Source organism: Lycorma delicatula, chromosome 3, assembly GCF_047948215.1.
Source record: "Lycorma delicatula isolate Av1 chromosome 3, ASM4794821v1, whole genome shotgun sequence".
Taxonomy (NCBI): Eukaryota; Metazoa; Arthropoda; class Insecta; order Hemiptera; family Fulgoridae; genus Lycorma; species Lycorma delicatula.
This window is the reverse complement of record NC_134457.1, coordinates 96,195,847-96,211,771: the sequence shown is the minus strand read 5'-3', so window position 1 is coordinate 96,211,771 and position 15,925 is coordinate 96,195,847. Positions and strand designations below refer to the sequence as shown.

The following is a 15,925-nucleotide window of genomic DNA, read 5'->3' as shown; positions in this document are numbered from 1 at the left end:
TGGATGAAGGTAAATAAAAATGTAAACACCTGTTAATGTAAAAAACAATATAAGTAAAATAAAAAGTTTACCAAGTTTTTGTTTTTGTACTGAATGGTCCTTTAAGTATTTCCCTTACGACAACATTTTGGAACAGTTCAACATAAAGCAAATCATATTTGTAAATAAGTGTAAAGGAGTTGCAGAGCAACTGCCTACTTAAACAAATGCTCATGAATTACAAGGGTGTATTTCCAATAAATGTGGCCAATAATACTGGTTAACTTAATGCAGGTAGCTGTGGTTTCTGATTAATCAGCCCTATACACAAGTTAAGTTCACACGAACACACACAGACACACCCACACAATATTAATAAAATTATCATATCTATGATACACTGTACACAATAATAAATATTATCAAATGTTTCATGTTATTGTGTTATATATTTACAACTGACAGAAGTATTTGAAAATACAGTGTTAAAACTAAAAAAGAAAAATATAAGAGATAAAAAGAAGATAAAGTTTCATAAAATATCTTTCAAGTTTCCTTTATACATGTACTTTTTCTTTTTTAATTTCACCTTATTGTTAAAATGCTTGAGAGAGTTGTTGAAGAGTTTTTATGAAATATAAATGTATAAAATAATTATTTTAACATGTAAATATATTAAACATACTAATCAGTTTATAATATACTATAATATACATCTTAAATTTAGTTAAACTTTATACAGACTGTTTCATGTGTAAAACTGGCATACTTCTATTGTGATATAAAAATTTTAAACAAATTTCATATAAAACATTTCTATTGACAGTTGGCCAGATAAATTCTTTACATTTGCACAATGTTGGGTAAGTAATCAATGCTCAAAAAATAACGTGTAAAATATAATATTGCTTACTGAATTGCTGCAATACCATTCAGAATATATTCTCTGCAAGAAACTTTTTTTAAGGATTTTATGAAAACTTATTTCTGAAAAATTCTTGAATGTTAACATCCTAGCTAAAATATATAATGCATAGGTTTAACAGCTTCTTGTTTGACTGTGTGTTGGGTTAAACTAATTTTCCTTCTTTCATTCTTCTAGAATATCTAAACTTTTCTGATGATTAAGGTCAGTTTTATATAACAATTTACAATAAAGAAACCTCTGGATAATCCTAAGCCATAACCAGTTTATATGACTCATGTTTCATTACAGTAATAATGATTATTCAACAGTTAAAATCCCCTATCATTACTTTGGGTTAAAAAAGTTCAGTACTGTAAAACAAATTTAATTATTGTTTTAATCGGTATAAACTTCATCCAAATAAATTATATTAATTAGAATATTAATGAATGAAAAATATATTATTTATATTTCATTCATTATTTATTTCTTGATGACAATCAATCAATATCTGCCAAAATATACTGAAGAAATCATCATAAAAAAGCTTGTCTTTGTAGAGTTATATCTTACAATTCATTTGATATAATAAATTTTATAACTTAATGGTATTAAACTTACTCTTTTCTAAGTCATTCTTATGAGCTGCAATTTATTTATTTTTTACATACCTGTAACAATTATGGCACAAAATGTACTGTTTTATAACTTAACTTTGTTAAGAGATTACATAAACAATTAAGATTCAAGTACATTTAAGTATTAGGTTTTATTTGCTATTTGGATTTTAATAAATTTTTCTGACTGTTCTAATAAATATGGCGGCAATTGCTACTGTGGTTGTCAAAATAACAAAAATTAACTTTTGAATTGCATGTTTTTGCAAATACTGTAATGGAAAGTATACATTTTCATAACTTCAATTAAGTGCAGGATGAGAAAAATTGTGAAGAAATGAAAAAAACTTTTAATGGCTTCTATGAAACCAACCATTGGAAACTTTTCAACATGTAAAAGGTACAATTATTCTTAGGTACAATTTATTGGTAGCATTTTATATTATCCTTTAACAAAGTTATGTAACACTGAAATTTTATTACAAGGACTTAAGAGAAATAACTTACATGACTTAATTTTTATACATAATTTATTTTAATTCCTGCATGTTTACTTTAGATAAACTGAAGTTTTTAATAACAAAAAAAAGAACAAACATTAATACAATATAAAACCAAATTTCTTCAATCACATAGTTCATAAAATATAATACTCCAAACACAAGCTTTTTCTTTTGTAATGAATGAAATACTGAAAAACAATTTATGCTTTAAATACATTAGTCAAAGATTAAAACTGATTATTTCACTCCTATGCAAAACTTAGTTTCAAGAATAACTTCTGACAAACCACACAATATAAAGCAATATATGATGATAATTTGTACTTAGGAATAATCTCTTTTCTAAACAACAGTCTTATTTACTCATAAATAAATATATATATATATATATATTTTTTTTTTTTTTTTGTTTTAATAAGTCAATATGTTTACCATGAATATCATCAGTGAAAAAAAATAGGGAACTTTAATTATATATATGTTAAATTTCTCAGCTCGAGTCTAGACAAGAACTGCTGACCTGTAATCAGCTCAATAGTTAGTTCATCATCAATAAGTAGGAAATAAATATTATATTAATTTAAAAAACTAATTTGATTGTTTATTAAATAATTACAAACTGAATTATAAGAGATAGCAAATAGAAAAATAATATAACAGAAATTAAATTTTTAAGGCAGAAAGTATGAGATGTGAATTAAATTTCACATAGAGTTAAGTTTACAAAGCAAAAAAAAAAAAAACAACAAAATTAACTATTTGATTTCTCTGTATGTTGTCATATGACAACATTAAATTGTGTTTTGTTTCTATAAGTGCTACTTCATGTGATGTTTTTTCTTTGTTTCAAATTTATTAATGAAACAGAGAAACACCAACAGCCAATAAAGTAGTACACCTGAAAAATTCAAAGGCTGTAGTTAGTAGACTGGGCCACTGAACTCATGGATTATTTGATTATGATTTTTTTTTGTACAAACAAAATTTCTTTTTATAATAAAGTACCTTGTAACATTGTAAATAAACCAATTTACAAAAACTTCCAAAAATGTGCAACTGTAGTATATACATACTAGGAAATGTTTTTGCCGCCATATAGCACTATGGACAAAAATCAAACACAAATAATGCATGATTTCTATAATTTATGAAATAATATAAATGAGATCACAGTAGTCTTAAAAGAAATATACATTTTTGATATTTTATTACTCTATTTTGTGGATTTTGGCCCATGAGAAAAACGTCAATATGTAATCTAATTAAAGACCCAAAAAAATACTGCTAAGAAAACATTTTGTACAACATAAAACTAAGCAATCAATCATGCATTACAAAAGTGAATATAATAATTGTTATCTTGATATCAAACTCTATTACTGTATTTATTGATTAAATAATTTTAAGGCAATTATTGCAATTCTGAACAGAAATTAATGCAGATGAAATAAAAAATAAATAAAAAAATAATAAAAATAAGTGAAACATAGGTTATCATATCGACCAAAAAAATCATATCTATTCATATCAAAAATTATGAGACATTAAAGCTTTATTAAATGAGATGAAGCTAAAAAATGTAGCATTAGGTAGACCTTTTGAAGGCATTGTGATCATGAACAGACTATTAATTCTGAGAAATTTTGAACTAGTAATTCTGACGAGAATGGTACTTATGAACAAGTACCAGAAAATGCACTTCAAAACAATACCCGATAGAAATAATTTATAGATGAACAGATTATTAATTAAAGTAACAGATACAGCACATTACAAAAACTTTTATTAGATGTAGCAGATTAGAAGGCATACTTAGTTAGCTACCATGATTTAATAATATCTGAGAATTTACCTTATTCCTGAGAAAGAAAATATATAGTCTTTTGCAGTAACTCTTGTTTATATGCACTTTTTAAAACTATTAGAGGCTAAGGGATTCACGCTATATGAATCATTTGAATAAACAAAATAAACACTTTCTGATGAGGAAAACTGAAGGTTGAGGAACAGGACTTATGATGATTGAGTAAGTTCAAGAATTAACTCTGTAGTATTCTGATGACATGAAAGTAAGCTGACTGTGGCTGTACTTAACACATTCCCGTTAAAGCCCATCAGGGCTAGGAACAGGAGGGTGGTGTGGCAACTGGAAGTGTCACAATGCAGGTGTCTCTTCCCCTATGGGTTTGGGATGTACTTAACATGTTGACTGCCATGAGGATCATCCTCAAGCTTGTTTGCTAGAGTGCTGTGAGAATCATATTGGATTCTCAGTCTTATATTTATTTTATGAAACAGAAATCAACTTGGTGTCGTAGCAATGAATTGAATTTGTAGTATGGCACTCAGAATATGTCTTTAATTATTTCTACATGCAAACAGCATCTTCTGGTGGCATTTGTAAATAATTACACATTTTTTTATTATAAACATCTGTTCTAATGTTTACAGCTAGTCTTTAGTACTTTTATTCTGTTAATTGTTCATTCTACTGAGTTTTAGTCTAGGAAAGTGTTGCGTATTTAGGAAAGTAACTATCTATATAATTTAGAGTGTTTTTTTTATGTGTAAAAAGATCTTACCTACATTACATGCTGTATATTCTTTTTATCAAGTTTTGTTTCAATATTGGATTATACAATTTAGGTTATAGAAAGTGTTTTTGAAGTATTTTTATTGACTTGAGGGCTTGTATGATTGGTAAGTGTAACTACACATAATTTTGTTAATGAACAAAATAATTAAATTATAATAATAATTTTTTCAATAATTTAATTATAAAATAATAATAATTTTTTTAATGATTAATGAACAGCCTGATTATAGTAAGCCTAAGGAAAAAAGATCAAAATCATTGACTGCAGCTGAAATTTATGCAATGCTACAAGACAGTGAAAATGAAAATATATTATCACATTCTAGTTCTGACCATGAGACTGAGGAATCAGAACGATCATCTTCAGAAGATGAAATCACAGATTCCAGTAGGCCTATATCAAATCCTAACAATTTGATGACTTTGATTGGTAAGAGGTTGATGCATCCAGACTACCTGCCATACAGTTCAGAGGAACAAAAAAATATATATATCATGACAGTTATACAATGAATGAATAAAAGATTTTTTGTTGAAGAAATTCTGAATATTATTGTTGAAGAAAGCAATAAGAATGTCAATATTTTTATTCAACAAAATGTAACATCTCATTCTAGTCAAGTAAATCAATGGCGGGACATAAATTCTGAAGAAGTGTGGGGATTTTTTGCAATTATTATTTCACGGGGATTGTCAAATACCCCCAAATTTCAGATTATTGGAATCAAAGTGTACTGTACAAAAACTCTTTTGTTCAAAAAATTATGAGCAGGAATAGATTTCAACTGCTTTTGAAATTTGTTCATTTTGCAGATAATTCAACTGCTAATAAGCAAGACAGGCTACATAAGATAAGGAATATCACAAATTTAATTTTTGACCGAGTCATTGCTGAATATTTTCCTGTTGAAATCGTGGCTGCCGATGAAACAATGATTCCTTTTCAAGGCTGCCTCATGTTTCAACAATATATTCGCAACAAATGACATAAGTATGGAGTTAAAATGTTCAAATTATGCAATCCTCTTGGTTACACCCTTCAAGCCCCAGTATACACAGGACAAGATAGGTAGTAGTGAAGGTGGTGTTGGTCAAACTGTGGTTTTGGAATTGGCACAAAAAGTTTTATCTGAAGAGTGAGTAGCAGTAACAGACAACTTCTACACATCAGTCCCCCTTGCAAGAACACTTCTTATGAAAAATACACATTTGATCGGCACTCTACAGAAAAATAGAAAATATTTGCCAAAAGACATTATGAGGAAAAAGTTGAAAAAAGGGAAATAGTTGGGAAACAAGACAGTCATGGAGTGGTAGTTGCTAAATGGAAAGATAAGCGTGAGGTTCCTTTCCTAACTAAAAAACACATGGTAGACAAGACAACTACAGGAAAGAGAAACAGGATGGAAGAAGAAGTAACAAAACCTGTAGCAATAATGGATTACAATAGAGGAAAACAAGGCATAGATCATTCAGATCAAATGGCAAGCTATTTTACTCCACTGCGAAAGACAATCAAGTGTATCATAAAGTAGTCTTCGAACTGCTCTTGAGCACAGCTGTTGTAAATTCTTTTCTTATTTACAATAATTTCCACAGAAGAAAATTGTCAATAAACGTTTTCGAGAAGCTCTTCTACTCCAGATGTTGGGAATTGAAGAGAGGCAAAAAAGTATTCCATCACAATTACCAGAAACACGTATTATCAAAAAGTACAGAAAGAGACTGTACAAATTGTTTGAAACGAAGGAGATGCTTGGGTTTCTATGCATCAGCTTCCACAGAAGGGCGTGAAATAGCACAAAAACAATCAAAATTAGTTTCCACAAAGTGTTCAGGTTGTGACAAACACATGTGTATAACATGTTTTACAAAAAGTCATTGAAAAATCCAACAGACATTGACATATTTTTTACATACATAAGTAATAAGAGGTAACTAAAAAGAATAATAGTAATTCAGTAATAATAGAACAATAATCATATATACTAATTTTTATATTCCTAGATAGCAGAATTCAATAAATGTGACATACTTCTATGAAATAATCAGGGTATCATTGGTGATTCTCACAGCATGCTAATTACATATTAATAGGGTGCCATGAGGATCACAGGTGAACACACATATTTTTAGAATTGATAAAAAATTTCATTGTAATAATATAAGGTATATTACAAAAATCAAAATGTAGGTTTTCATAGTTGGCATTAGAGGAATGACAGGAAAAATGACTATGGAAATCAATGTTTTAATTAGTATAAAGAATTAACAGGTGATATTGATGCTATCTAACCTGTATTATGCAGATATTATAAGTATCTATGTACAGTGCAATGAAGTTTCAATATAGCAGCAGAAGATGGCAATGTAGCCTTTTTGCAAATGGCAAAAGGGATGAGAAAAACAAAAAAATTGGCAGTACAACAGATTTCAGAAAAAAAGCGGTAGAGAATTTACACATATAAAACCAGTATTAAAATTCCATTAATCAACGACTAAATTTATACAACTTGAAACAAAAAAATAAAATAAAATTCTGAATATCTTGATGAGCTATCATAAATTTTTATTTTGATTAACATAGAAGTATTAACTCTGGTACTCAAATGAACTAGTATTTAAACTCTTACTACAAATAAAATGTCAGATGTTTTGATGAATTTAAATTTTGATGCAAAACAGATCTAAAAAAAAGACTGTTTAATATAAAGGGGGAAAATACATAGTTTAAATTTTTTTTTACTTCACGGTTATGTAGCAGTTGTATACTATTTAAGTACTGTATATGAATGTAAACAAAAAGTGAGTACTCCTGTAAATATCTATTCAGAACATGATAGCCATCTATAAACCATGCAGCTATTAAATCTCTGAAATTAACCTACAGTAAGATACAAGAAAAAGCCTTGTATTGATATCAAAGTAAATGTGCAAGATCTCACAAAAGGAAAGATGAATTTATAGTGGAGCTAGAAAATAGTATTTCATATCTGTTATGATTACCACCATATACAATCTCTTAAAAGTTTTTCCATAAGTAGTTTCAATATTGAAAGATGGTGGTAGTGTAAACTTCTTATACATGGTGTCAGCTTAAAAATGTTATGAAATAAAACTTATCTAGAAGATAAAACAATCAAGAAAAAGCCAATTTAGCGAATATGTGTCAAAATATATCCTTCTTTATTCTAACCTTCCATGGCATACATTTTCCTTGTGGTGCAAAAATTTGAATAGTTTCATAACTATTCTTCTAGAACAGACTAATGCTCAATTACAATCATATTATTTTATTTTTGTTACTTGAAGGATGAAATGAATATTTTAGTGTATGAAAAGTGCAAGCTTAACTGGGATCAAACCCAGAATCTTCTGAATAAAAAGCAGACGTGTCCCTCTGCTAATGTTGGCATAATTATAGGGCTAGCAGTAAAAGGGTTAATGTAGGGGAAGGAAATACTTAAGGTAAAACAAAATTCCTGGAAAAATATTTAAATTTTAATTCAAAAAAGTTTAATCTGTATTCAAATTCCTGTAAAAAACAGATTATCCAAATTTATTTTTAATCATAAGTTTTCATTTTAATAAGAACATTATATAATCCGGATCTGACAAACAAATTGTGGAACAAACATTTATAGGACTCTATCAGCCAGCCATACAGATAGATCATTTACACTTTTCAGTTCAAGAAATAAAATAAAGTTAGAGTATAGTCTATTCTCTTTTACTTCTAGACTTTCAATTTTACTGTCACGTAATATTCAAAGTATAGGGAGTAAATATTCTTTTCATATAATAAAATATATGTAAAGTACATACATTTGACATATTTACATCAAAATAAAAAAATTAAAACCACGTTAATTCAGTCTTTTTTTCTATTTCAATTACAATTATTCAATAAATTATGAAGAAAAAATATTGATGTAGTCAACTTATTTAGCATTTTGACTATGAAACATGCACTACGTGTGGTCATGGTGTTCTATAGTAAGGTGAATCCTGCACAAGATGTGTAATCAGATCTAGTCTGTTTTAATATACCTTTTTTAAACCACCTATTTTATTGAACCTATACTTCTTATAATACACACACTGAAACATAATAAAATTCAACAGAATATTTTTTAATACAAATAACCAAAATTTATTCACAACAATAAAAGATGTTAAGTAAATAATCTAATGATTAGTTTAAAATAAAATTATTTTAATTTTTTAGAACTGATTTTACAGGCAACACACTCAGCCTTCAACTATTTTACAATAAAAAGACTGGGTAAAGAAAATAACTGAACCAAAAGGTGACTTTTCACAATATTGAATACTGCACATTATGTAATTCCCCAAAAATGTTATTATGTGAGGCTCACTACACATCATGAACAAACTATTTCAATTTTTTTATATCTCATATATATATATATATATATATATATATATATATATATATACTTTTTATAACACTATAAAATTAAGTAAAAGAAAAGTAAAATGAACTCACAAAAATGCAAAAAACTAAAATCTTCCTTTGGGTTGATTTTTTTTAAACCTAGGCCACAGACAGAATGTTTATATATATAATATTCCCATTGCACTAAACTAATTATATAAATGCAGCAACAAGTTGTGATTAAATATTAATCAAAATTAAATTCAGATATGTATCAACATACAATCATTTAATAAGACTTACTACATATTAGGAAATATACTTTCAAACTTTATTCATTAAATTATTAACTCCTTAGATTGTAAACATACAGAAACAGTTTATAAGTAAGGAAATATGGTATTGCAAAAAGACAATTTCTCTTGTCTGACTTTTAGATGAGTACCCATCCAATATAATGTTAAAAAGGTTCTCTCACTGAAGTTTCTTAATAATTTAACTTTTTTACCATCTTGTTTTTGAATCTTTAGAAAACAATATTATTCACATCTATTTTATTTTCGAAGAAATTTTTAATGAAAAAATAAAGAAAAGCTTTTTCCCCAAACATGGTAATTAAGACACAAATAAATGTTCACAACTGATCTTTCCTAATGTGTACTAAGCATAAGGAAATATGTTCTATACAAATAAAAATTTTAATACTAATTAGTATTAATAACTATTATAATCAATAATATTAATTCTTTACAATATCATTATATTAAAAAAAAGAAATGTTTAAAATTCTTAACTATTAACAGTTTGATTTTTTTACTTTTTCCAAATGAGATTATAGCCAGTTCATAATATTTCTTAGTAACATAACCTACATGAACACTGAATGTCTTTTGTACATAATTATATTAGTTATTATTAAAGATAATCATCACCTAATAAATACTATACATAAATAAATAAATCTAAATAATACATGGAAAAATCTTTATATTAAATACTAATATTAATTACACAGTCAACAAAGTGAAAATGCATTCATTTATCCAGACACCAGAATGAAAAAAGGAAAAAATAAATTAGAAAATTGATAAGTGAAATTCAAAAGACATATGATGATAATAAATTAACATGTTTTCCTTTCCAAGTTAAATAAAAAAATAAATAAGAGTTAGAAAAAAAATTCAGCAAGCTATAAATAGATACATTTGTAGTGTTATTATTTACTTGATAAGCTGTATATGTATATTAACAGAGGTAGACATTTTCCCCATTTCTTAACATGCACTTCTAATCTGTTCATACTACTACTATTAATTTTTATATATATTAGATTTCTAAATGTCAATTTTAAATATATACATAAACATGTAAATATTTTTACTATTTTATATTTACATTATTTCTTTTTTTAATATTTGTTTCATATCGACCAACACAAGCTGCTTTTTTTTGGTTTTCAGTTTTAAAATATTCATGTGTAGCATAACTGCGTTTTTAAAATTTATTATTTGATCACTAAATATGAATGATTCCTTTCACATTAGATTATTTAGAATTATTATCATCTATGTGTCGTAAATGATATATTATACACAGCATTATTTAATTTCTCAAGTTCACAACTAGTACCAATTAAAATTGTTTAGATGATTTTGATTTTTTTACATTACATTATACTTGAGGTAATATACTATGTTATTTGTTAAAAAGACAATGCATAAGTCTGATGCAAAGGTGTTTACATTAATAACATTTCTTAGTAAAATTTTTTTTTTACCAATGACAGGTATGAAAAAATTACACAATTAAAACTGCTCCAAAAATATAATCAAACAAGAATAATCTATAGTTTAATACAGAGGGCTAAAAAATCTTATACTGCTACTATATTCTGATTACAAAACTGAAAAATTAACATTTTAAAGAATTCTTTGAAAATATTAACAACAACCCCGACTTAAAAAATTGTGGTTTTTAGAAGTATTATTTTTTTTTTTAAATATTCACTTCTAATAAAAATTTTAAATGAAATTTTATAACTATCATTCTAAATATCTCAAAAAAAATTTATTTTCTCATTCCAAGAATTCAGTGGCTGGTTTTATTATTCAACAAGCTTTGAAGATTTCAAACACAAAAAAAACTACTTCATTATATTATTAGCTAAACCTTTTCAGAGAGTAACTAGTTAGAATCTCATATCAAGTTATCTGTTTGTTATAAAAATAATTATCAAATTACTTAGTTATATTTTGAATTTAGATTAACATCATTATCATTAATGTAGACTATAATATGAAACAGCGACTCAAACTACAAAACTCTGTTCTCTTTTTGGCAAATATTCTAAAAACAATACATGATTATGTATTTTTTATATATCTTCTGAGATATTCTTGGGTATCTTCAAATTACTAGCTGAGGATGCCAGTTTGAGAGGTTAAAATTATTACCAAAACGTTTAAATACAAAAGATTATAAAAATAAATCTATGTAAAAAGATAATTAAAAAATCTGTAATTGATAATGTACTCACAATTCACCAGATAAATTACTATTCTCACTAAGAATGATTTAAGATTTAAATTGGTGATAATATTAATCTATAAATAAAAAATCTGATGTGGAGACCACATGACTTCTTCCTTGTACGTCTATTAAATTACATATACACATTTTTTGCTACATATCAATTAAACTTATCTGAAAGTGAGATAAAGTGGACAGTTACACAATTGCGTTGTGGTGGACATTACATTTTTTTGTGGTGTCCGTCTCATCATTTTATATTAGTTTATATATTAATTTTGTTTCATGTTGCTCACGTAGATATGTGGTGAAAGTGAGAACGTGTCGGATGCGTAACCATGCACACATCGGTTCGAATCCAACTTCACATACATATATTTTTTTAACTTTTTTTTTTTAATTTAAATATATTGATTTATTAATAATTATTAACCTCTGATTGTAAAAATTTTTCAATTAAAATGAAAAGTACGTAAAATTTTATTTCACTAATAACTTCTGATTTTTTTCATATTCTTTTTGTACTGTTATTATTGAGTTATTATTTATTGTTAAATTTTTTTCAATCAGAGGTTAATAATAATTAATAAATCAATAAATTTAAATTAAAAAAAAATATATGTATATGAGGTCGGATTCGAACCGATGTGCCTTCCCCTTGTAAGATCCAAATATTTCATTAATTAAAATTTTATTAGGCTGTAACTCTGGAACCAATAAGTACCACTAAAGATATGTCACTGAAAAGTTCTTAATGAGAGCTTATTACTGTATTTAAGAAAAAACCCAAAATAGAAATTTATTTAGAGATCTGACTGCATACACATTTTTTGTCCAGTCGATTGCAATCAAAAGAGGAGATGCATAACTAGATGTTTCAACAATCCTAAATAAAAATTTCAACATTCTATGGCTAATCATTTTTGAGTTATGCAAGATATATACATACGACAAACTGAAACTAATAAAAATGGATATTTCTATTGAAATCTGAAAACCAACATTTTTCACGATTACAATAATTCTTTACTTCATACAAGGAAGTAAAAATTCATAAAAGGGGCAGCTCAAGTAAATATCAGTCAGTAGATGTAAATGTATGTGTTAAATTTTTGTTCCCATTTTTCTAATACCTTTAAAAATGTTGTGTCTCAATTTCAACTAAACTAATTTAATAATATAGCACAATTAGTTATATTTTTCTTTTTAATAATAAAGCCATTTAATGCAAATAAATATATACTAATATAAAAATATATAATCAAGTACTGCTATTACATACAATAAAAAGAACTTCAAGGTATGATGCAAAAAACATGTGTTATAGATTAACTGGTCTGGATAAATGGATTTTTAAAAATATTATATTAACATGTGTATACACATGTGCAAATTTAATAATTAATTTTATGATATGATACATGAAGACTGTTCAATATTTTGACTACTAGACTGTGAAGGTGTCGGGGATGAACTGGAATGAGTTAAAGTTATATCGTCGTTGTTATTAATAATAACTGTTGAATCTGTAGAATGCTGTTCAGTTGGTGTACCAGATGACACAGTAACGGCTTGCTGACTGTGACCGCAAGTATTATCTGCACATGTAGAACTAGATGTACGAGATCGACTTCCAGATACAGCTGTTGCATTACTTCCAAGCAGAGGTGAAGCTGAACGTTGTTTAGTTGCCAATAACTTATTCAGAACGACCACATTATTTTGTATTACAAGCATAAATGGTTTGTACCCAAAACTGAAAATAATAGTAACATTTTGATAGATCACAGTTAAAACAGGATTATCTAATAATAAGTTTAGAAATAAAAATAAAAACAATCAGTTTCAAATGAATGTATTTAAAATATACACAAATAAAATTCTACCATACAATGATATATTTAAAATCTGCTTACACATTTATAAGAAAAAAGGATTTTCTACATAACATAAGTTGTGTAACAATAATAAAATTATAACAAGCATCATACTCACATTTTTAAATCATTTTTGCAAAAAGATTAAAATCATTTCACTTTTCATTATTATATAATTTAAAGACAGACTACAACAAAATATTTTCTAGAATTGGCAGAAAATATATAAGGTGGTTTTTGGGTCCACAAACACAATACATTTTAAAAGAATGATAAAAGACTCCAGGGAGCACAATATTTAAGAGTTAATATCAGATGACAACTTAAAACTGAATTGTTATAGACTAAATACAGTTGTAACATGTAATATTTTATGAATGAAATGAAAATGTAAATAAATTTAATTTAATTTAGTACTTACAAATTTAGCAAATGTTTACATATTTTTACAAAAGATGTTCGAAGTGAGTACCCTGTATAGCGATGAATTTTTTATGTTCAAGTAAAGATACTGATTGTTATCAGACGCAAAACATTGATATCAATGCCAATCGTAATTAGATAAATCTGGGGAATGTGGAGGCCCCTGCTGTTGGCTGACAGTTTGTTCTTCTGTAAAAGTTGCATGAAAATGTGCTAGTGATTCGTTTGATGTGTAACAAGTTCCTCTGTCTTATTGGAAGCTATACTCTTTTTCATGATCTATTGACAGAGCATAGAATTCTTCAAAAATTGTATAATACACTACTGTATGATAGATTAAAAAACACTGCCCCATTACCTGATAACCAGAACAGCATATCATATACTAATTTCTCATTATGGTGGATGCTCAAACACATCAAGAGGATTTTCAGTTAATAATACCTGGAATTGTGTGAACATAAAATTCCATTTCCAGGTAAATGAAAGCATGCCTCGTCTGATATGAAATACCGCATTGGGTCTACCTCTCTATCAACAATGTTTTTAAGAAGGTCAGCTGCAATAATTAAGACATTTAGGTTTGTCTGTTCTTTTAGGTTGTTACATGATGGATTCAAATTTAGATCATGTAGAAACTTGTAGCAAGATATGTTTTTTCACCACTTTGTTGTGATAAATTGTATATAAATTTTTTTGAACCAACAGAAATTCTTCTTTGTACATTGGCTTTGGCTTCTGGATTACCAATGGGAGGCTGCCTATTTCGTTATGCTTTTGAAATTGACCACACTGTAAGTCATTTTTTAATCAAAATGTATGGTACTCTTTACTTAGATACTGGCATTTGAAAATTTTTCAATGAATATGTTGAATTTTTTGAAAGGCTCCATTACATATATAAGTTTCTACTAGAGCATTTCCTAAATTGAATAAGGCATTTTAGAAAAACACACTGCAAAGAACGAAACTATATTGTACTGAATGAAAAATTAACAGTTTACAACTAACAATAGTAGTATCACACACAACCATTAGTGGTGCTAGTAGAACCAATGATTATGTAGCAGATTAAAGATGATCTTAAGTAATTTCAGTTTAGACTGGCTTGGTTCAGTTAGAAGTTGCTCAGCTAATACTTATACTTAGGAAAGGGATATTAAATTATATTAAATTATACATATATATATATATATATAAATCCTATTAAATAAACTATTAGGGCAGAATATTAATATAAGACGTATGTTACCTTAATTTTTCATGAAAGTTCTTTCACAGGATCCTGCGTCCTCAGTAATGATTGAAATAATTCTGTATTAATACATGAGTGCTGCTATCTGTTTGCTGTTTTTATAAGACTGTCAAAGTCTTTGACAAACTACTGGAGAATATTTCACACGATGTCTTATAAAAACTGCAACAGATAGCAGCACTTGTGTAAATTAATACGCAATTTTCATTATTTTAGGTTTTTTTTAAAAATCTTATTATGCAATAATGAAATTATTTCAATCATGACAGAGGATGCAGGATCCTGCAAAATATTTTAATGAAAAATTGAGGGAGATATGTCTTATCTCATCTCTATAGTTTGTACTAGGTGGTTTAAATATATAATATATACTAGAATTTAAATATAATTTAACAGTACAACATATCGACTACTGTGCTAATTACATTCAACATTAACTGAAATTAACCACCAAAACACCATAAACACATAAGTAAACTTACCAAATTAACATCAATAATCAATTTTCATGGGATCCTACATCATCAGCGAACTGAATAGTAACTGAAGATGTGGGATCCTGTAAAAATCAGATTATATTATTGGTGTTAATTTGCTAAGTTTACTGTATTTTGGTGGTTAATTTTCAGTTAAAACACACACATATACACACACATATATATATATATATATATATATATATATATATATATATATATATACACAACACTATTGTATTCATTAACAGTAAATTTTTTTTTTAATTTCATGTAAAACGCTAAATTTTTCAGTTTATGGTATGTTATGTGTAGATCAAATAAGGATTAGACACTAAAAGATTTTTATCTGAAAGAATGTGAC

General features: G+C 26.9%; 1 protein-coding gene across 1 annotated transcript in view; it reads right to left on the bottom strand.

Annotated features, from left to right (window-relative positions):
• Positions 1-7,305: 7,305 nt before the first annotated feature.
• Rich (Guanine nucleotide exchange factor subunit Rich) overlaps positions 7,306-15,925 on the bottom strand; it is a 108,755-nt gene continuing 100,135 nt past the window's right edge. The window contains exon 23 of the mRNA XM_075360200.1: positions 7,306-13,286. Coding sequence (XP_075216315.1) covers positions 12,938-13,286 — 349 coding nt within the window. The 3' untranslated portion in view covers positions 7,306-12,937. The remainder of the gene's footprint in view (positions 13,287-15,925) is intronic.